This window comes from Erinaceus europaeus, chromosome 3 (assembly GCF_950295315.1).
Source record: "Erinaceus europaeus chromosome 3, mEriEur2.1, whole genome shotgun sequence".
NCBI classification, from domain to species: domain Eukaryota; kingdom Metazoa; phylum Chordata; class Mammalia; order Eulipotyphla; family Erinaceidae; genus Erinaceus; species Erinaceus europaeus.
The window spans coordinates 141,783,805-141,807,897 of NC_080164.1; the positions used below are offsets into that span (position 1 = coordinate 141,783,805).

The following is a 24,093-nucleotide window of genomic DNA, read 5'->3' on the forward strand; positions in this document are numbered from 1 at the left end:
GAGGTCAATAAGGAACTCCAGAATTTCTTATTTATGCAAAACAGAAAAAGTTCTTCTCCAGCTTCTTAGTCCAGAAACAACATTACAGGACAGTCAAAGTATACCTTCCATTGTTGATATTCATAGGGTGACATGATGAGGTCTCTTGAGTTTAAATTCAGATTAGCACTTACAAGCAAAATTTTAGTCCCCAAAGGTAAAGGTCACATGACTTTAGAATTACAAGAAGTAAAATGGCCCTTCTTGGGAGACTAGAGCAAAACTTCCAGCCATAGTTATATATATATATATATATATATATATATATATATATATATATATATATATATATATATATATATATATATAAAATGTAACCCCTTGTAAATTATACCTTGAAAAAAAAAAGCAGCTCTGCAAAGAAAATATAACTTAAAATATCTTGAAAACGAATGTGAATACAGGTTCAAAAGACAGTTGAAGGACACTTTTTCACAAAGACTACCTAATATTAGGCTTAAACATAACATTATTCTAATGTTTCAAGTTTATCTCTAGTTACTAAAAATCAATTTACAAAGACAGGTTCACTTTTTTGATCTTCTATCAAGAGGGAAAATTCTAGCTTCAGTTCTATTGAGTGGAGAAAATCAAGAAAACAAAGATTCAAACAGTTCCATGCAAATATCACATTTTTCAAATGGGAACTCCCAACTAGACCAGAAGTTCATATTACTAACAAGTTTTTCATTGAAACAATTTTTTAATAAGTAAAGTACAAATACATGGCATTAAGTTTCAGAACCTAATATAGGCCTGAAGAAGTTCTTGTTTTGTGGAAGAAAGGCCTCAAGTCCTACTCAATTCCCACTAATGTTTTCATAGACCAATTAAAAGGGGGTTTGACTTCCTTAATATTTTAGGAGTCTAGTCTCACAAACTAGAAATCAGCCCATTTCCCCAGATATCATTTTTTTACAGTGAAAGAATCCACAAAAACCTTTCTTAAACTAATTCCCAATCTGTACTAATCTTTTTCTCTTAATGTAAAAGACAACTTACATAAAATGTACCATGAACATTAAAACTAGTTATTAGACAGACTTAACTAGCTTTATAATTTAAGTTTTAAAACATAAATATTTGCAGCTTGATCTTCTGTTGACAATGATTGTCAGAGCCAAGAATTCAACAACATTTACTAATTTCCATTCATACACATAAACACACACCATTAACATACAACCTTCTCAAAGTCTTGAGTCTTCTTTAGATCTTTGGCCTCTCAGTCAATTCCATGTTCATGTCTTTTAACTCAAACTTCACTCAAGATTTTTAACAAAAACCCACGTCATCAGTACTTACTCTTTCATGTTGCACTGCCCAAATCTAAAATCTGCCTTATAAACCTAGTAAGATGAAAGAAAATAAATGAAATATAAAGTGGCACTTTCAGATGAGAACATGGGAAGATCATAACTGTCCACAATTCCCTATTGGGATCATACTTTATTTTACTATAATGAATATCACCAGCAAAATAAATCCTATGTTGGATTCTTTCACAGTCTTTGGCAACTGGCCAAAGAACCAACCAAAAAGTTAAAGGATATTCTATTTCATACAGAAGTGCTCCAATGGGAACACCAGGGTAGCTGCAATTCTCCTTGAGGCCTAAATTATAGAGAGGCTGTCACAAGGTCAGCCAGGACACCCACTAGTTTGTGGAGATCCCTGAGAAAGTGTGAGGCTTTACAAATCTGAACTTACAATTTCACCAGCATTTTCTACTGTAGTCATTTATCATAGGAAACCGAAGCTGGTCTATCAGCTGTCATACCACCTTCCCTATCCTAGGCTTTCTGTGTAATGGCTATGGCTTTTTAGAATTTCATAGCTGTTATCCCATAAAACTTGGAGTAATTATCTCTTATTCCAGGTTTTCAGTTTCTAAATATCACTTACAGTCCTTTATTTAGTTAAATAGTCATAGAGACAACCTCTATCGAAAGTTTCCATCTAAAATATGACTTAATACTGTGTTTTTTAAAAAAGTACCTGTACCAAAACAGGCCAAAATTTTTTACTGATGATTGGTAGGAGACAAAAATCCATTCAGTATATAACCCAGTGGTTTATTGCAATGTTCATACTGAGAGCTCTGAATTTACATTTAAAATAAATAAATGAAATACAGATTCTGGAGTAGATTTCTGGTGTGAAAAAAAAAAATCAAAGGACTAAACCAGCATGTTTCATTTGCTCAAAAACTTGCACACACTAATATTCTGCAAAAAATGCAACTGCAGCAAAAGAAAGGAGAACTGCCCTTTTGCAAACACAACTAAAAGCACCCCTCCAAAGAGGTAAAAAAATCAACATGCATATATAAAGTGTTACTGTATAACACAAATGCTACTTCTAGGGAGAAAAAAACTGCATAGTTTTAAAAAAAAAGAAAAAGAATGTGCAACATCTTAAGCCATTAAAGCACCCCCCCAAGGAAAAAAAAACAACACCTCCCCAAAATAATCATTCTTTTTTATGATTAACATACACAAGTAGGAAAGACTAATCAAAACTCAGGAAGTAAATACCTGAGCCAATACAATGACCATTGTTGGGAGAATCTGTATTCAGTTTAAGTGTCTCTTCTTCTCTAAAAAGATTTTTTTAAAGTGCTAAATTTTTATATAAAGCAGGCAAATTTTCAAGTAATTTCTATTTAAGCATGCCAATTTTTATAAACTAGTAAGCAAGGAGCTAATAATAAACTAAGGTGAAACACAAAAGAAGAAAAACTGCCAAGTTATAGATGGACAAAGCAAGAGAATACTATAATACCACCTTGGCCTTCTTTCAGTCAAATGAGTTAAGAGACATAGGCATCTGCTGGTTTTAGTACACTAACTCCCTTGGATTTGCTAAAAAGTATATATCAATAGTTATAGTACTAGCCAAAAAAAAAAAAAAAAGTGCTACATAGAAATCAACACTGGACACTAAAGCAATTTAAAATATAAAAGGTTGCCTACTGCTGTAAAAATATAAATGTAATAGACCTTACAAACTAAGAACTGAAGTTTTTTTTAAAAGTTTCATTACTCCTGCCCTTTAGCTGCTTTTTCTAAGAAATAAACATTAACCAAATGGCGATTGAGGTGTTTGCTGTAATCTTTCTCCTTTCTAAAAGACCGATCACAGAAAATGCAAACAAAATCTCCTTCAGCCACTTTGACAGCCACGGTCTCCTTTGCATTTTTTCTATCAGTTTCTTGTGGCACTGGACGAGCCCCATTCAATCCAGAATCATCACTACCCTCTGACATGTTGTCACTGAGGTCACTTCCATCATGACTGTGGATCCCTTCATCTTCCTCCTCATTTACTACTGGGGTAACAGGAGGTGATGCCACAGCAGTTTTGGACAGTGCTTCATGTTTTTCTATGGGTAGGGGAAGAAGGGGTGGCGAAACTGATTCATCATCAACTACTGAGTCTTTACCAGGGTGATTTTCTATTTTGTTCTCATCAATGTCCATCTCTTTTTCACAAAGTGTGTCGACCTGTTTATCATCTGAAGTTTTACTTTCTGACACATTCAAGTCTTCACAGGGCGAAATACTGGAAGATTCAACAGCAGCAAGACCAGCTGAACTCTCATCTGCCTCTTCTGATTCTCCTACTTGAAGAAGGACTTCATTATTTCCTTTGCCTTCTGTGGTTAATTTTTGGTCTTTTAACTCCTCTTGTAAGTTTTCCTTTGGTTCTGATGATGATGGAGGTGAGAGATTCTGTGTATCTGCACTTTCCTTTAGAAGCTGGCTGTCTTTAACAGGCATTAAACCAATTTCACTTAGAGCTTGCTCTTTCTGTGCCATTTCACTCTGCTCATTCAACTTTTCATTTTTATCATCTTTTTGAGGAGACATCGTGGGAATCAGCTGCATATGAACAGGTGGCTCCACTAGAGCAGGCTCTTCAGGAGGTGGTGGCTCTGTCTGAGCTGGCCCTACCTGAGGGGGCTCTGGAAGCGGCAACTCTGTCTGAGAAGGCTCCATCTCAGCTGGCTCCTTCTCAACAGTCTCTTTCTGCACAGACCCCTTCTGATCACACTTGCTGCCTTTTTTACTTGACTTATTTTTCAGAGTTTTTTTCTTTGTACTTGTTTTCATGCAGGTACTTTGCTTTTTATTCTCTACCTTGCTGTTACCCTTTGGCACTTCCTGGCTATTTTTGGATTTACTTTCTGCCTTTCTTTTCTTTTTTGCCACAGGCTCATCAACTCCAGAATCTTGTAAAGAATGGGGCTCAGCATCCATCTTTCTTTTGCTTTTCTTGGCTTTACAGGGTTTTTCTAAGTTATTTTCTGTAGGCACATCCATCTCTTTAGTTTCTACTGCTGGCTTGTGAATTTCAGAATTCACTTGGATTGAGGCATCACTATGAGGATTATTATCCTCTTTTGAGATATTGTCATTTTTCTCCACTGTTTCAGACTTTTCATTTTTCTGTCCAGCCACATCTTCTGGCATTTTTGCCTGCTCTGTATCTGGGTTTTCGCTGGAAATAATACCAGCCAACTCAGCCTCTCGCTTTTTGGTTTTCTTTAATTTTACTTTTGAGACATCCATTGTTTTATTAGTACAAGAAGAATGCTTAGATTTGAAGTGATATTGTAGATTACACTTTTTAGAAGCTGCGTAGTCACACACAGGGCAATTGAACTGCCTTGGGTTAATATGCAGTTCTACGTGCTTTTTGAAGTTACTTCTATCTGCTGTTTTGTAGTCACAGTGTGGGCAGTTAAGAGGCTTAGGCCCATTGTGAACCTGTCTTGCATGGCGCGTCACTTCATGTTGATTTGAGGCCACGTAACTGCACTGATCACATTTAAATGGCTTCTCACCTGAAGGTAAATAACAGATGTTACAAAGGACACAAAGAACCCAAAAAGTTTATTAAAGTATACTCATGGAATCTGGTTAAAAAAACAAAACAAAAAACCCACAAAATATATTTAAAAGATAGTATCATGCATATCACATTTACCATATTTATTTGTATATCTTTTCATCCACTTATGCTGATTCTCAAATCAAATGGAAGATAACTCCCTCAGCTTACCATCTTCTAAAAAATAGAACAGAGATTCATCAAAAAGGCCCAACTAACTATTGGCCATTAGGTGGGCTCTGGGTGTTAATTTTGGAACTAAAGTACTTAGAGAACATATAATGGAGTAGAAAATAAAAATCCGTGTGTGTGTGTGTGTGTGTGTGTGTGTGTGTCTGATATTTAAAAAAGAAATGCCTTACATTGTTAAGCTACACTCACAGACCTTTGGACTGAAATGTCTTAAAATACTGTCTTTAGCTTTAAGGAGCCACAGACTTTTAGACTGCTACAGCACCTGAGACAGGTGAGTCAGGTTCTGTTCATTTCCAATGCCAGAGTTATTTTAAAAGCAAAAATATGGTTAAGTTAGAAGACTGCTTTTTATTTCCCACATCAAAGGATATACAAATAGATACGGTATATAAGTTAAGCATACAAAGCTGCAGGTACACATAAAACCAGAACTGCCCCCACCCCCAAATGAAAGGTATCAGAGCACATTCTACCTGAATACATACCAATCTACATCACATTCTAGTTAATATTACCAAATGGTATCCATACCCCACTGGTCCAATGGAATGCATAGCAGAAAAATGGAAATCGACATTTATGAAAAGTCATTTGTCAAATATTCTCAAATTCATAACAAATCCTTTTTCTCCCCATAAAGCAAAGCCACTTGAACATTAAGTAAAATCAAGTAAATGACAATGTTTACATTAGATAGTGTCTGGTAACAAAATTATTTTATAGCAAACTAAAAATTCCTCTAGGTGCATCAAATTGACTATGTAGCTAACTAAACAACTTCCCCCACTGGTGACACACTGATGATTCCATAAGTGTTTCTATGGTATGCCATATTTATTTATTTACATATTTATTTACTTATCCATTTGTTTTTGTTGTTATTGTTGTTGCTGGACAGGACAGAGAGAAATCAAGAGAGAGGAGGAAGACAAGAGAGGGGGAGAGAAAAACAGACACCTGCAAAACCTGCTTAACCACTCGTGAAGTGGACCCCTGCAGGTGGGGAACTGGGGGGTTCGAACTGGGATCCTTATGCAGGTCCTTGTGCTTTGCGCCATGTGGGCTTAACCCATTGAGCTATCGTTCACCCCCTATTTATTTTTTTTAACCAGAGTACTGCTCAGCTGATTTATGGTAGTTTGGGGATAAAGAACCTGGGACTTTGGAATCTCAGGCATTACAACTTTGCATAACCATTATGCTATCTCCCCTACCCTGCTATATTACTAACTGACCCTATCTTCACACCAGTGAATGACTTCAATGGAGACAAACACTTGTTTTACATATAAACAATATTGGGAAAGATGACATAATGATTAGGAAAAAGAGCTCTACAACTTACTGGGAGATCTTGAGCTGAGTATTGAAACCTTTCTAAGGTTCAATTTTCTCACCTATAAAATAAAAATAATCTGGGTCCAGGCAGTGGCATACCTGACACTACAATGTGCAAGGACCCAGGGTCAAACCCCTGTTCCCCACCTGCAAAGGGAAAGCTTCACCAGTGGTGAAGCAGGGCTGCAGGTGTCTGTCTCTTTTCTTCTCTATCTCCCACTCTTCTCAGTTTTTCTCTGCCTCTATCTAATAAATAAATAAATACAAAATATAAATAATCTAATTGATATAATGCACTCCGTATGGAACAGATAGCCAATAGTAAGTGTACACTACCTGAAATTTAATTTTGGAATGAACTGGTGGTTTTTTGTAGACGCAAACAAAATGGAGCAGTCACATTTATCCTGCATGTCAAATCCAACCTCTAAATAAATAAATAGTTGATAGTTTTCCTTTATGAAAAACTGAGTGGCTGAACAAGTTGTGGTATATACACAATGGAATACTACTCAGCTGTAAAAAATGGTGACTTCACTGTTTTCAGCTGATCTTGGATGGACCTTGAAAAACTTATGTTAAGTGAAATAAGTCAGAAACAGATGGATGAATACGGGATGATCTCACTCTCAGGCCGAAGTTGAAAAACAAGATTAGAAAAGAAAACACAAGTCAAACCTGAAATGGAATTGGAGTATTACACCAAAGTAAAAGACTCTGGGGTGGGTGGGTGGGTGGGGAGAATACAGGTCCATGAAAGATGATGAATGACATAGTGGGGGTTGTATTGTTAAATGGGAATCTGGGGAATGTTATGCATGTACAAACTATTGTATTTACTGCTGAATGTAAAACATTAATTCCCCAATAAAGAAATAAATTATTAAAAAAAAAAAAAGAGAGAGAGACCAGAGCATCTCTCAGCTCTGGCATGTGAATTCCAAGGCTTGAAGCTGGAACCTTATGCAAGCAACTTCTGTAACCTACTACTGAACTATTTATTTGCACAGCCTTATACTTTATATATATATATATATATATATATTTATGGGCAGGGGTATAGAGCATAATGATTATGCAAACAGACTCTCATGCGTAAGGCCCCAAAGTCCCAGGTTTAATTCCCCACACCACCATAAGCCAGAGCTGAGCAGTGCAAAATATAGTAAAAAATACCACTTGACCTATCAGATACACATATATATCACAGTATAGTAAATACTTATATTAGAGTAGAAGGGCATACAATTGGTTACTACTTAGCAATAAAAACAAAGTCCTAATAATGAAACACAGGATGAATCTCAAAATAATTTTGCAGAAAAAGGTTTGTGCAAGGACCGGCTTAAGGATCCCGGCTCCCCACCTGCAGGGGAGTCGTTTTACAGGCAGTGAAGCAGGTCTGCAGGTGTCTGTCTTCCCCTCCTCTCTCCATTTCTCTCTGTCCTATCTAATAACGACAACAATAACTACAACAATAGGAAAAACTTGCCATATCTTTAGTGTTGTTTCCTTTTTTAGGGGCCAGATGGTGGTGCACCTGGTTAAATGTACACATTACAATGCACAAGGACCAGGGTTCAAGTCTCTGGTCCCCACCTGCAGGGAGAAAGCTTCATGAGTGGTGAAGCAGGTCTGCAGATGTCTCTGTCTCTTTCTCTATTTCCCCGGCCCTCTCAATCTCTCTATCCAATAATAAATAAATAAAATTATTTTTAAAGTCCTTATAAAATGAGGGCAATAATGGAAATTATACATCACAGTTCAACTTTTATTAAGTGTTATGGAACTTGTTAAAGATCTGATGAAAAGTGGTCCGGGAGTTGGTGCAGTGGATAAAGCATTAGACTCTCAAGCATGAGGTCCTGAGTTCAGTCCCTGGCAGCACATGTACCAGAGTGATGTCTGGTTCTTTCTTTCTCTCCTCCTATCTTTCTTATAAATAAATAAAATCTTAAAAAAAAAAAAAAATCTGATGAAAATTAAGACCCTTCTTTCCCAGAAAAGGTGCACACAGATCAACATTCAGTTTCAGAGCTTCTCCCTGTTAAGAATTTCCATTTAGTGGTCTGGGAGGTGGCACAGTGGCTAAGGCACTAGACTCTCAAGCATGAGGTCCTGAGTTCAATCCTCAGCAGCACATGTACCAGAGTGATGTCTGGTTCTTTCTCTCCTCCTATCTTTCTCATAAGTACATAAATTAAAAAAAGAAAATAAATAATCTAAAAAAAAAAAGAATTTCCATTTAACAGCAGAAGAGGTGTCTTCAGTATAGTGTGTAAGTTATATGCTAAAGCTTCCCAGTTTGCATGAGGTTTACATATGCCTGAGCAGAGCTGAGTAATAATCTCTTTAAAATTTAAATATTTCTAAGTTACTTTAAAAGTATCATAAATCATGACCAAGTTTCATGTCCAGAACAAACTTCCTTATAATGACTATTTACTAAAAATGATAAAAATTCCCCTTACTGTACCAACCTGAATGAGTTCGCATATGTCTAGTTAGATGAGTCTTCTGGGAACTTGAGTAATGACAAAGTTCACATTTATATGGGCGTTCTCCTGGAAAAGAAAACAAACATTTAAATATGATATAAGGTATATACAATTCCCAACAACTATACATTATTCAGAACTGAGCACTTTGCTCTGGCGTGTGGTACCAGGAACTGAACATTGGATCTGAAAGTCCACTGCATAAAGCAATATGCTATTGGTATTTCCTTAGCCCAGGAGTGAGCACTTTTTAAGGAGATATTTTCTTCTTATTCTTGGAAAAAAAGTCAAACATGTCATATATTAGGTTATAAATGTAAATGATTTAATTTAGAATTGACATAACTGTATTTTGCTACCCAAAAAGCTACTCAAATTTTCCGATGCTTTAGCCTGGATATTTTTGTGGATCCTTATAAATTACAAACCTACTATTTGAAACTATTACCTCAGGGCCAGGAAGTAGGTCAGCAGGTAATAATAAGCTCATCAGTTCAAACTCAGGTATCATATGGAAGCACCATGGAAGATCTATGAGAGGTCAAGAGGTCCTGTGGTGTCTCTCTTACTAAATGAAAAGTGAAAATACTGAACCCAGGAGACTACTCAGTAGTATTACAAATGCACAAGGCACTTAGCTCATTCTTAAGTACTGCATAAAATAATAAATCCTTGGAGCCAGGTGGTGGTACACCTAGTTGAACACACACACATTACCATGTGCAAAGACCTGGATCTGCATGTACCTTCCTCCTCCCCACCTGCAAAAGGGATGCTTCACAAGCAGTGAAGCAGGTCTGTCTCTTTCTCCCATCTCCCTTCAATTTCTCTCTGCCCTGTATCTAATAAAAAAGAAAAACAAAACAAAAATGGAAAAAAAAAAAAAAAAGGCTGCCAGGAACAGATTTGTAATGTTGACACCAAGCCCTAAGCAGTAACCTCAATGGCAATAAAAAATATTGAGAATGGGAGTTGGGTGGTAGAACAGCAGGTTAAGCGCAGGTGGCACAAAGTGCAAGGACCAGTGTAAGGATCCCGGTTCAAGCCCCTGGCTCCCCACCTGCAGAGGAATCGCTTCACAGGTGGTGAAGCAGGTCTGCAGGTGTCTATCTTTCTCTCCCCCCCCTCTCCATTTCTCTGTTCTATCCAATAATGACAACATCAACAACAATAATAACTACAACAATAAAACAACAAGGGCAACAAAAGGGAATAAATAAATAAAATATTGAGAATATTGGTTCAAAACAAGGAGACTTTTAAGGGAGGGGGGTAGTGTTGCTTTAAGGTATATCATAGATAACACCTTTATAAAAACACCTGATAGTGGTGGCACAGTGGATAAAGCACTGGATTCTCAAGCATGAGATCCTGAGTTCAATCCCCGGCAGCACAAGTACTAGCTAGAGTGATGTCTGGTTCTTCCTCTTTCCTCCTGTCTTTCTCATTAATAAATAAAGCCTTAAAAATATTTTTAAAAAATTAAAAAAATAAAACCACCTGGTAATTTTTCATCTAGTTTTGAGCTATAAGAGAGCAAATGACATTGAGTAAATTACTTGAGTTAATTTTCCTCATTTATAAAAGTAATTACTACCTTTACTTCTTAGCATTGAAGGTAAGAAGTAAAGGTAAGATATGCTGAGCACTTTAGCACTGTGCCTGGCTGGCACAGACTGAGGAAAAACTGAGTGTAGTAAAAAAAAAAAAAAAATGAGGTGGCAAGTAAGAAACATGTTTCTATTAATCTTTTATAAAACTAACTGTACAGAATGTTTGCTTTTCAAAGGTTTTAAATGTGTTTCTGTGAAAGTACTAAGAATGGTAAATAAATACATGAAAAGATGCACATTACCATTAGTCATGAGGGAAATACAAGTCAAAACTACAGTGAGATGAAGACTTCAAACCCAAAGGATAGCTGCAGTCAAAATTAAAGATGATCAGTGTGGTCTGGGAGGAGGCACAATGGATAAAAACATCAGACTCTCAAGCATGAGGTCCCAAGTTCAATCTTTGACAGCACATATACCAGTGATGTCTGGTTTTCTCTCTCTGCTTATCTTTTTCCCGAGTAAATAAAATCTTTAAAAAAAAAAATGTTCACAAGTACTAGTTTGGATATGGAGAAATTTTCAATACTTTGATGGTATTATTGTAAACTAGTGCTGTCACTTTGGAAAGAAAACTTTTATTAAGCTATCACTGCGTCTAGCAACTCTAGTCCCAAGAACACAGCCAAGAGGGATAAAGAATACATGCTCGGGAGATGGGCGGTAGCGCAGTGGGTTAAGCACATGTGGCACCAAACGCAAGGACCAGCATAAGGATCCCGGTTCGAGCCCCCTGCTCCCCACCTGTAGCGGAGTCACTTCATAGGCAGTGAAGCAGGTCTGCAGGTGTCTATTTTTCTCTCCCCCTGTCTTCCTCTCCTCTCTCCATTTCTCTGTCCTATCCAACAATGACAACATCAATAACAATAACTACAACAATAAAACAGCAAGGGCAACAAAAGGGAATATTAAAAAAATAAAAATTAAAAAAAATACATGCTCACAGAAAGAATTATCCATGAGATATTTACAGTTATGTAAAGAGACCCTTATGCCTGAGGCTTCAAAGTTCCAGGTTCAACCCCCCCGTACCACCATAAGCTAGAGCTGAGCAGTGATCTGGTAAAAATAAAATAAAACCTAAAAAAAAAAAGTGGTCCGGGAGGTGGCGCAGTGGGTAAAGCACTGGACTCTCAAGCATGAGGTCCTGAGTTCAATCCCCGGCAGCACATGTGCCAGTGATGTCTGATTCTCACTCCCTCCTATCTTTCTCATTAATAAATAAACTCTTTGGAAAAAAAAAAGAGAAAACTGAGAAATGTTACACATGTATAAATAACTGTATTTTATAAGCCATTAACACCAATTAAAAAAATATTGTGGGGCATCGGACAGTAGTGCAGTGGGTTAAGCACCCGGAAGGACAAGGACCGACGTAAGGATCCTCATTCAAGCCCCTGGCTCGCCGCCTGCAGAGGAGTCACTTCACAGGCGGTGAAGCAGGTCTACAGGTGTCTATCCCCCCACCTCCATCTCTCTCTGTCCTAACAACGATAGGCATCAATAACAATAACTACAACAACAATAAAACAAGGGCAACAAAAGGGGGGAAGCAAATTTAAAAAATATTGTATATCCATATAAAAGTAGTTTGGCAGTAAAAGGAAAAATGACTACTGTACATACAACATAGAAATAACCTTGAAAACAAGTAAAAGATAATCTCGAAGAATCACAAACTGTAGGATTCCATTTGTGTGAAATATCCAAAACAGGTAAATTCATAGTAAGCAAAATATATCTCCTAATTGGTAAAATCACCTGCAGAGGGATAATTCAAAATTATCATCTTTCAAAGGAGAATTAGGGCTGGGGACATAGCATAATGATTACACAAAGGCTTTTTTAAAAATTATTTTATTTATTATTGGATAGAGTCAGAGAGTATTTGAGAAGGGAGGAGGGAAATAGAGAAAGAGGCAGAGAGACACACCTGTAGCCCTGCGTCACCACTCGTGAAGCTTTCCCCCTGCAGGTGGGTACCAGGGTCTTGAACCTGCATCCTTGTGCACTGCAATGTGTGTGCTTAACCAGGTGTGCCATGGCCTGGCCCCTACACAAAGACTTTCATGCCTAAGCACCAAAGGCGCCATGTTCAATCCCCAGCACCACTATTAGCCAGAACTGAGCAGTGCTCTGATCTAAATAAATAAATAAATAAATGTAGAATTAAAGAACTGTTGTCTGGGAGGTAGCACAGTGGATAAAGTACTGGACTCTCAAGCATGAGGTCCTGAGTTCAATCCCTGGCAGCACATGTTCCACAGTGATGTCTGGTTGTCTCTCTCTCCACCTATCTTTCTCATTCATACATAAATAAAATCTAAAAAAAAAGTTTTCATGCAGGCATCGAGCCACAGTGATAAACCCTCAGACGACAAAAAAAAAAAAAAAAGTTAAACATCAAAACCACAGAATAAAAAATCTGGTGGTTTGTGATGCCACAACCTAGAGCACTCACAATATCAGCAGCCTCCCCTGGGCCAGTGTTCTCACTTTCCTATTTTAGAGAGTGTATGTGTATGTGTGTGGGGGGGTGGCGGGGGCGGGCGGGCGCGAAGAATGAGGGTTATCACAGCATCCATCAAACTTCCTCTGGTTCCTGGACTTGGAACCATGGACTGGCAGGCAACCTAACCTAGCATGTCTGAAATTAAAAGAATCCTTAGTCTCTTACAAAAATCTACCTAGAACAACTGATTTGGGGGCAATCTTTTAAAGGTGATGTTTTTCTCAGTAAAAATGGGCTGTCAAGTTACCTTGTAAGTTCTCCTCTGAATAATAACCGAATGGGGTTGGTGGTGGTCAAGGCAGTTGGCGCAGTGGATAAAGCACTGGACTCTCAAGCATGAGGTCCTGAGTTCAATCCCCGGCAACACATGTACCAGAATGATGTTTGGTTCTTTCTCTCCTATCTTTCTCATTAATAAATAAAATCTTTTTGAAAAAAAGGGGGTGGGGGTTGGGCTGCTAATGCTGTGGTATATACAGGCAACAATGATAGTTTTTTTTTTTTTAACCAGAGCACTGCTCAGCTCTGGCTTATGGTGGTGTGGGGGATTGAACCTGGGACTTGACAGAACCTCAGGCTTGAGAGTCTGTTTGCATAACCATTATGCTATCTACCCCACCCCAACAACAATAGTTTTAAAGGTTTTTTTTATTTTTATTTTTAATTATCTTTATTTACTGACTAGAGACAGCCAGAAATCGAGAGGGAAGGGGGTGATAGGGAGAGATGGAGAGACACCTGCAACACTGCTTCATCACTTGCAAAGCACTCCCCCTGCAGGTTGGGACTGGGGGTCGAACCCGGGTCCTTGCACATTGCAACATGTTCACTCAACCAGGTGCGCCACTGCCTGGCCCCAGTTTTAAAGTTTTTAGTAAGGTGCTATCCAGTAGAACCTAGAAACCTTGCTTGCAGAGATCCTTACAGTGGAATTTCACTGCAAACTTTATTAGATTTATTAAGTAATCAGAGTATCAATTCCTCTTCCCATGTGCCCACTTAACCTGTGGGGTTTAGTCTTCAGTTAACTCCTCCAAAAGGGATCTAATGATGTGATATGTTGGTAGAGATTCTCCTAGGATGTTTAAAACCTTCAAATTTTGCCTTTAAAAATAAAACTTTTTTTTTAGATTTATTTATTTATTCCCTTTTGTTGCCCTTGTTTTATTGTTGTAGTTATTGTTGTTGTTCTAGATGTCGTCATTGTTGGATAGGACAGAGAGAAATGGAGAGAGGAGGGGAAGACAGAGCAGGGGAGAGAAAGACACCTGCAGACCTGCTTCACCGCCTGTGAAGCGACTCTCCTACAGGTGGGGAGCCGGGGGCTCGAACTGGGATCTTTCTGCAGGTCCTTGTGCTTTGCGCTACATGTACTTGACCCGCTGTGCAACCGCCCAACTCCCTCTCTTTTTCTTTCTAAAACATTTCCTTGGCCTTCAACTTTACTTGTCTATTGTCCACTCAAGACCTGGAAGCTCTGGACCTGTCATCCATCTATCTATCTATCATCTATCTATCTATCTATAAAAAAAGAAAGAAAGAAAGAAAGAAGGAAAGAAAAAGAGAAAGTGCCAAACACTGTCTATAGCAACCAAGGTTAACTGCCCAGACACAGCTACACAGTCACCATAGCAGTAACCACCCTGAGCAGTGGGCACAAGTCCCACCCCCTTACCTTGGCAGCCTCTGCTTCTGTGAGGACTCTTTCTGCTCTGAGCCTGCAACCCCTGTATAAGCTTGTACCATCCCTTGGTTCAAGACCAGTGTTCTCAAAGAGGTCTGAACTCTTGACCCATGTGAAATAAAACTCTCCTTTCTTCCTTCACCCACCCCAGCTCGTCTTCCTAATTTACAGATTTCCTTAACAGACCCGTTCTCATTAAAAAAAAAAAAAAAATTAAAGTGAAGCTTAGTGACACAATTGCCAGCACAGAAGGCACTTAAAAATTAGAAGAGAGGGGGGGTCGGGCGGTGGCGCAGTGGGTTAAGCGCATGTGGCGCAAAGCGTAGGAACCGGCGTAAGGATCCCGGTTCGAGCCCCCGGCTCCCAACCTGCAGGGGAGTCGCTTCACAGGCGGTGAAGCAGGTCTGCAGGTGTCTATCTTTCTCTCCCCTTCTCTGTCTTCCCCTCCTCTCTCCATTTCTCTCTGTCCTATCCAACAACGAATTGTGTCAACAAGGGCAGTAATAATAACCACAACGAAGCTACAACAAGGGCAACAAAAGAGGGAAAAAAAATGGCCTCCAGGAGCGGTGGATTCATGGTGCAGGCACCAAGCCCAGCAATAACCCTGGAGGAGGAAAAAAAAAAAATTAGAAGAGAGACCAAAGGGGTAGGGGCGTTGGTGGGCAATTGTTGACGAAACCCCAAGGGCCCCAACTAGCTTCTCCTAAGGCACAGTGTGAAAGGCGACTGAGCAATATCTGTGATTTCAGGGCAGCAGAAGCTGTCTGGGGCAGAGCAGAGGGCAGCCATAGATCTGGGGTATCCACTAGGCATTGGTGACGATTCTGACAAACAGTCCTGAATCACTAAGAGCCCTTGAGGCCCTGCAAGGCTAGCATCTTTATGCCAGTCCTCTTCTTTTTAAAACTGTATTTATCTTAATGAGAGAAATAGCGAGACACAGAGACCAGAGCACAGCTCACCTCTGCAATAAATAAATAAATAAATAAATAAAATAAAACTCTTGGGAGTAGGGCGGTAGCACAGTGGGTTAAGCGCAGGCAGCACAAGGATCCTGGTTCGAGCCCCTGGCTCCCCAACTGCAGGGGAGTCGCCTGGCTTCACAGGCGGTGAAGCAGGTCTGTAGGTGTCTGTCTTTCTCTCCTCTTCTCTGCCTTCCCCTCCTCTCTCCATTTCTCTCTGTCCTATCCAGTAACGACGACATCAATAATTAATAGCTACAACAATAAAAAACAAGGGCAACAAAAGGGAATAAGTAAATAAATATTTAAAATATATATATATATAAAAGAAAACATTTTTCTCTCTTCTAAAAAAGATTTTATTTATTTATGAGGAAGATAGGAGGAGAGAACCAGGTATCACTCTGGCACATGTGCTGCCGGGAATCGAACTTGGGACCTCATGCTTGAAAGTCCAAAGCCCTATCACTGTGCCACCTCCCGGAACAGGAAAATTCTTTTTCTGTATTATCACTTATTACGCATTTATTTCCTTTCTTGGGAAAATACTTTTTTGTTTGTTTGTTTTTTAAATATTTTATTTATTTTCCTTTTCGTTGCCCTTGTTTTTATCATTGTTGTGGTTCTTATTGTTATTGATGTTGCTGTTGTCCAATAGGACAGAGAGAAATGGAAAGAGGAGGGGAAGACAGAGAGAGGGAAAGAAAGACAGACATCTGTAGACCTGCTTCATTGCTTATGAAGCGACCCCCCTGCAGGTGGGGAGCCGGGGGCTCGAACTGGAATCCTTAGGCCAGTCCTCGAGTTTTGCGCCATGTGCGCTTAACCCGCTGCACTACAGCCCAACCCCTGGGAAAATACTTTCAAGTATAGCGGTCCCACTGATCTTTTTAAAATGAACTTATTTATTAAACTACACTTCATTTTAGACGCAAGTAGATATCTTTCTCACATAAATAATTCAGTTATACTTTTGGTGCAAACTTCACTCTCATCTGGTATCTCTTCTAACAAAAAGAAATCATTTTTGTGGTCCAGAAGTGGCACAGTAGATAAAGCACTGAATTGTCAACCATGAGGTCCCGAGTTCAATCTCCAGCAGCACATGTACCAGAGTGATATCTGGTTCTTTCTCTTTTTCATGAATAAATAAATTATTTTTTAAATTATTCTTGTTTTATCTTTATTTATTAGACAGCCAGAAATTGAGAGGAGAGGAAGTGATAGAGAGGGAGACAGAGAGACACCTGCAGCCTTGTTTCACCACTTGCAAAGCTTTCCCCTTGCAGGTGGGGGCCAGGGACGCGAACCCAGGTCCTTGAGCATTGTAACGTGTGCTCAACCAGGTGCGCCACCACCTGGCCCCAAGAAATCATTCTTTAAAGAATACAGAGGGGAGAGCCAGGCGGTAGTGCAGCAGGTTAAGTGCAGGTGGCGCAAAGTGCAAGGACTGCTGTAAGGATCCCGGTTCAAGCCCCTGCTCCCCACCTGTATATGTGTGTGTGTGGGGGGGGGGGTCACTTCACAAGTGGTGAAACAAGTCTGCAGGTGTCTATCTTTCCCCGTCTTCCCCATCACTTTCCATTTCTCTCTGTCCTATCTAACAACAATAATAACTACAACAATAAAACAAGGGCAACAAAAGGGAGTAAATAAATATTTTTTTAAAAAGAATACAAAAAGGGCAGGGGTAGATAGCATGATGGTTATGCAAAGAGAGTCTCATGCCTGAGGCTCCCAAATCCCACGTTCAATCCCCACACCACCATAAACCAGAGTTGAGCACTATTCTGATAATAAAAAAAAAAAAGAGGAGGAGAAGGAGAATAATTTATAGACTACTTGGCAGCCCTGGAGATGATGCAGTTGGTAAGGCATTAGAGTCTCAAACATGGGAGCCCAAGTTCAAGCATCTAATGCTGTTTCTCTTTTAAACAAATCAATTGGGGCCAGGGGATGGCGCACCTGGTTAAGTGCACAAGGACTCAGGTTCAAGCCCCTAGTCCCCAGCTGCAGGGGGAAAGCTTTGCGATTGGTGAAGCAGGTCTGCAGGTGCCTGTCTTTCTCCCTCTCTCTATTTCTCTCGTCTTTGTCCAATAACAAGTAAAATAAATAAAGTAAATAAATAAGAAAATAAAGTAAATAAATAAGAAAAAAAAATCAACAAATCGGGATTGGGCAGTGGCACACCTTACATGTTACAATGCTTAAGGGACCCAGGTCCAAGCCCACAGTCCCCAACTGCAAGGGGAAAGCTTTGCAAGTGGTGAAGCAATGCCGCAGTGCAGTTTCTCTCCCACTCTATCACCCCCACCCCTCTCAATTTCTGGCTATCTCTATCCAATAATAAAGATAATTAAAAAAAAAAAGTTGGGAGTCGGGTGGTAGTGGAGTGGGTTAAGCACACGTGGTGCGAAGCACACATAGCACATGGATCCCAGTTCGAGCCCCTGGCTCCCCACTTGCAGAGGGGTTGCTTCACAAGTGGTGAAACAGGTCTGCATGTGTCTATCTTTCTCTCTCCCTGTCTTCCCCTCCTCCATTTCCCTCTGTTCTATCTAACGATGACATCAATAACAACAATAATAACTTCAATAACAATAAAAAACAAGGGCAACAAAAGGGAAAATAAGTAAATATAAAAGCAGTTTTATCTTACCTGTATGAGTTCGAACATGCTGGATATAATTGTTTTTCCTGTCTGAGAAATAGTTGCACTTTCCACATGTATATACTTTCCTTGGAAAATGGTTTCGCAAGTGTTTCCTCCAGTGATACTCACTTACTGTGGTGTATGAACAAATGATACATTTGTAGACACGTTCATTATCTCCAGCTCTTGTGTGGTGCTTCAAATGAGCAGTATAGTGATCATATCGATTGGTATTGTAGCCACAGCGTTCACAGCGAATAGGACCCTTGGAGAACTCACCCTCTTCCACAGGAGAAGAACCAGATTCCCTGGCTTTTGCTTGTTTCTCTGCACTTTCTTCGACAAAAAATTTCTTGGCACTATGAACTCTGATGTGATGCACAAACTGTTCTTCAGATTCTGCTTCATAGTGGCATGGCTTACAACGAAAGGGTTTGATCTTCAAGTTCTTGCATTTGTCCTCTGTTCCAGGTGCCTCAGGAGGAAGATCGTTATTTGAGCTATAAATTTCTGGGGCAGCTGATACTTCAAACATGGACTGTGGTTCTACTTCTACAATACTGAGTTGCAGACTTTCTAGTTCCATTCGTTCCAATCCGTTGGGTTCGCCTCCTATATGAGGCTCTTCAAGTCCTTCTCCATCACTATCTGAAAAGTTGTTATGACCAACAGGCATCAATTCAGCCATCTGTCTTTCTTCACCAACCAGGTAATCACAGCAGTTCCCATTTACTTCTCCAGTTAGGGCCACATTTGCCAACATGATAAGCTGAGGCGCAGCCAATTCGGCTCTTGAGAGGTCATGCAAGTCATACATGTCGTTAGGCAAAGCCATGCCGATGTTGCCACTGCTGGTGAACAGCCCGCCTCCTCCAGAAGACTGCCCCATTATCTGAGTGGCCATAGTTGTTGTCTGAATTAAAAACAAATATTAAACACCAGCTTAAGCACAAATTTAACTATCTAAAACCAAAGCATCACTGCAATTATTTAAAACTCAATACACTTACCAATATAATTTTTTAAATATTTTTGTAGGGGGCCAGGTGGTGGTGCATCTGGTTAAGCACACACATTACAGTAGCAAGGACTGGGGTTCCAAGCCCTTGGTCCCCACATCCGCAGGGGGAAAGCTTCAGAAGTGATGAAGCAGGGCTGTAACTATCTGTCGCTTTCCCTGTCTCCTCTCCTCTCTCAATTTCTGTCTCATTCCATTACTAAATAGATAAAAATATATAAAAAAAAGTGTCGTGATCCAGGAGGTGGTACAGTGGATAGTGTTGGACTCTCAAGTGTGAGGTAGAGTTCAATCCCTGGCAGCACATGCACCAGAGTGATATCTGGTTCCTTCTCTCTATCATTCTTCATGAATAAATAAAGTGTTCCCTTTTATAAAAAGGGGCGTGGGGGTAGATGTTTATGCAAAGAGGCTCTCATGCCTGAGGCTTCAAAGTTCCACGTTCAATCCCTCCACCATAAGCCAGAGCTGAGCAATGCTTTAGTAAAAGAAAGGGAAAAAAAATTTTTTTTGTTGGGTTGGTACACCCAGTAGAGTGCATGTTACCATTTGAGAGGACCCAGGTCCAAGTCACTGATCCCCACCTCAGGGGGAATGTTACCAGCAATGCTGCAGATGCCTCTCCCCACCCCCATCTCTTTGTGGGGGGGGGGAAGGAGGGAGACCATTAGGAGTAATGGTAGAGTTGTACAGACACTGAGTCTCAGTGATAACCCTAGTGGCATAATGGCTTGTGATAGCAGTGGATTTGTATAAGCACTGATCGCAGTGATAAGCCTTGTGAAAAAAAGAAGGAAAAAAAAAAACCCTTCTTTGTAGCTGGGGGTTACTCAACAAGTAGTATATGTTCTTTACATACCTAAGATCCAGGGTTCATCTTTGGCACTGATTATGCCAGAATTATGCACTGATGTCTCTTGCATAAAATCTTTATTATTTTTATTTCTTTACTGTAGGCACCAAAGATAATGTATTACCCTATAGAAAGCAGGGTAATTCTATCAGCTAACTCCATTATCTCAGTTTTACCACTGGCATATCCTTTGAACATATTTAAACTACTTGGTGGTGGGGGGGTGTGCAACCTAATTTTTTTTTCCTCCGGGGTTATTGCTGGGCTCGGTGCCTGCACCATGAATCCACCGCTCCTGGAGGCCACTTTTCCCCCCTTTTGTTGCCCTTGTTGTTGTAGCCTCGTTGTGGTTATTATTATTGCCATTGTTGACGCTATTCGTTGTTGGATAGGACAGAGAGAAATGGAGAGGAGGGGAAGACAGAGAGGGGGAGAGAAAGATAGACACCTGCAGACCTGCTTTACCGCATGTGAAGTGACTCCCCTGCAGGTGGGGAGCCGGGGGCTCGAACAGGGATCCTTATGCCGGTCCTTGCGCTTTGCGCCACATCCACTTAACCCACTGCGCCACTGCCCGACCCCCGTACAACCTAATTTTAAGGTTAACTAAAACAAATTTTTTTTTGCCATTCAAGGCAAAAAAAAAGTGATAGAATTCTAGACTTACTAGCAGGAGGTCCAGAATTCAATCTCCCTGTCACCAAATGTGCCAATTCTCTCTCTCAATCAAGTGAGTCTTTAATTTTTTCTCCTTTGGTGGTGGGTACTTAACACCGGGCATCACGCAAAGTAGGTGCCTACTAATGAACTATCTCCCTAGCCCAGAGCTTTTTTAAATTCAATATACAAATACTAATCAAGTATTCAATACCATTTATACCTGTAAAAAGGGCTGGATGCACTTAGTACATACAACCACCTCTTGAAAAGTAGAATGGGGGGGGGCAGGTGGTGGTGTACCTGATTGAGCACCTGGTTGAACACTCCTATTACAATGCTCAAGGACCCGTGTTTGAGCCCCCGACCCCACCTGCAGGGGGAAAGCTTTGTGAGTGGTGAAGCAATGCTGCAGGTTGTGTCTCTCCCTCTCTATCAACCGCTTCCTCTTGATTCTGGCTGTCTCTGTTTAGTAAATAAAGATTAAAAAGAAAGAAAAAAGAAAAAGTAGAATCCTGTAATTAACTGATTAATTTCAAATGAACTAACTTCACATGAATAAACTACTATGAAAAAATACCACTTAGGCTCATAGTTTTCCAGTAACTCTTTTAGAAGCTTTTTATAAAATTTGCTGTACTCAAAATCTCAAGAGAAAAATCTTTCAACACCCCCCTCATAAAACAACTCAAATGATGATAATCAGCAACTTTCTTGCATTGTGCTTCACTTGGCCTACTTGCCTAGTGGAAGCCATTACAAGATCACCTTCCTGCAAACATGTTGGGCCTTTTAAATCGTCTCAACCACGTTACTTCTCAATGTAAAAGAGGGTATTCTCAAATGAGGGGGTTCCCTTACAAACTGAAAAAACCAGAGAAACAAATACTAAAAGCAGTAACAATAATAATGATAGAAAAAAAAAAACCCACGAAAAGGGCACAGACACAATCCAGTAGTTCTATGTACCAACAAAAGTTGCAGTCAAATGCCATCACAGAAAACAAACTGAAGGCAAAGGCGGTCCCAGAGGTCATCAGCCCCAGGCAACTCGGTAATTTACCCAAAGACCGACTTTCCCAAGCCCCCCGCACCCCGGCTGCCATCCCTAAAGGAATTTTCACGTTTGTCTGGAAAGCCGTCCAAGCACAGCCCGAAAAACCCAACGTGCAGCCGAATTCCTCTGTGCGGCTGCCGCATTCCCGGCTGAAATAGGCATTCGGCCATTTTCTCAAAATACCAAACACAAAGCAGCTCTTTGCAAACTCGGGCGCTCTCGCTTCCTCTCGGCTCGGCTCGCTCACTGCACACATTTGCACACCAACTCAAGGGAGTTGTCCCAGCCCTCGTCCTGAAGCTCTTCCTGTGCTTCCCCGCTCCCCAACACTAAAAAAATAAATAAATAAATAAATAAAATAAGTAAAAAGTGGAAGATGGGCGACCTTGGGTTCCGCCGGGTTGGACCCAGTCTCGCCCAGCCGGGGCGGCCCCTCCCCGGCCCGCGGGCCCCCGTCTGCGAAGAGCGAGAAGAAAAGTTACCGCGGAGCCGACGTCCCGGTTCCCTCGGCGCCCTCGGCGCTCGCCCTCCGCGGACGGCCGGGAGCTCCCCGCGGGCGCCCTCCCGAGGTGCCGGAGCCCGAGGCGTCGGAGGGGGGCCCCCCACGCGAGCCGGCCGCCCCCCCGCTCCCGGCGCCCCGGAAGTTTGCGAACTCACTCCCCCACGGCGCCCCTCGGGACGCCCGGCCCCGCACAGCCGGCGCGGGTTGCGGGGCTGTCCGACGTTGAAGGCCGCGGCGGCGGGGAGGCCCGGGCGCGGAAAACGTCGCTGTCCAGCCCCATAGGCGGAACCGCCCGGGCCCCGGGGCTGACTCAACCCGCCCGTCCGCGCTCAACTCAACGGCGCCTTCCGGCGAAAGGGAGAGGCCGGACAGGGAGGGGGACGGGAGGGCCGCCCGCCGGCGGGGGCAGCGGCGGGCCCCGGGCCCCGGGCGACCACCGAGAGCAGCAACTTTCAGGACCAGAGCCCCAACCAGCTCCGCTCGTGGAGCGCAGGAGCCGACTCCACCGGGCCAGCGGGCCGGCTCGGAGGCGAAGGTCCGGCCTCGATTGAGGAGGGGGCCCCGGCGCCGCGCCGCCGACCCTCCGACGCCCCCCGGCCGCGCGGTGTAACCCGATCCAGCTCGGCCCCCCGCCCCCGCCCGCCGCGGCCGCAGCCGCCGGAGCCGCCGGAGCCGCAGTATCTGCAAATCAGCCCTGGACAGCGCCTCGCGCCGCGTCCTTCCGCGCCCTCCCCCTCCCGCCGCCGCCACCCGGCCCTCCCCCACCCGCGCCGAGCCCCCCAGCCCCGCGCAGCGCTCACAGACCTTCCCGGGCGAGGAGGGGCGAGCGACCCCAGGCGTCGCCGCTCCTCCGACTACTTTTCTTTGTTGCTGGAGTTTCGGGGGAGGGGAAGGAGCAGAGTGGAAAAAAGTTGGGCGCCGGGGCCGTCGAGGCCCGTTAAGGCCCAGGAGCGGGGTTACGGGGAGTGTTCAGGCCGCCAGGGCTCGGAGTGCCGCGCCGGCCGCCGCCAACGCCGGAGTCTGGGGCCCAGGGCCTCGGCGGCGCTGGCTGGGCTGCTGCGCCGCGAGCTCTCGGGAGCCGCACATTCCAACACAGGAGGCTGCGCCGCGCACCCGGCCCGCGCCGCCGCGGCCCGCGGGACACGCCCCCTCCGCCGGCGCGCGCCCGCGGGACACGCCCACTCCGCTGCTGGCGCGCGTGGCCGCCGAGCGCGCCCCGCCCCTTGGAGTAGGGGCCCTTTTCCGAGCTCTGGTGGAGCTGAAGCTGGGGGTGCCTGGCGGGAGCCCGGCTAATCCTCTGCGCTCGTCCTCTTGCCCCTAGGTCAAAAAAGAGGCGGACGCCGCTCCCCTTCTAGGTTTCTTTTATAAGCAAACAACATAAAAGTTAGCCTCCACTTCGGGCTCACTTGCATGAGAATAGAACCATTAAAAAAATCTGCAGGCTTTGACCGTTCTCTTTAGAACTATTGTCAGACGCCTTTCACGTCTAAAATGTTCTAAAAAGAAAAAAGAAAAAAAAAAAAAAACCTTCAGAACCTCTTCAAGCCTCCACCCATATCCACCCTAAACTAATTAAACTAGGTTTTAAGCATCAATACACTCTAAATTGCAAA

At 42.2% G+C, this 24,093-nt stretch overlaps 1 protein-coding gene across 2 annotated transcripts; it reads right to left on the minus strand.

Annotated features, from left to right (window-relative positions):
- Positions 1 to 396: 396 nt before the first annotated feature.
- REST (RE1 silencing transcription factor) lies at positions 397 to 23,628 on the minus strand. 2 transcript variants are annotated; one of them, XM_016188488.2, is made up of 4 exons: positions 23,285 to 23,628; positions 18,400 to 19,306; positions 8,949 to 9,032; positions 397 to 4,888 (listed from the first exon to the last, which is right to left on the minus strand). In XM_016188488.2, the coding sequence occupies exons 2-4, from the start codon at positions 19,295 to 19,297 to the stop codon at positions 3,081 to 3,083; spliced, it is 2,790 nt and encodes a 929-aa protein (XP_016043974.1). In that variant the 5' UTR covers positions 19,298 to 19,306; positions 23,285 to 23,628; the 3' UTR covers positions 397 to 3,080. The 2 variants fall into 2 exon arrangements, with proteins under 2 accessions (XP_016043974.1, XP_060044004.1); XM_060188021.1 differs by lacking the exon at positions 23,285 to 23,628 and adding an exon at positions 22,461 to 22,611.
- Positions 23,629 to 24,093: the final 465 nt, after the last annotated feature.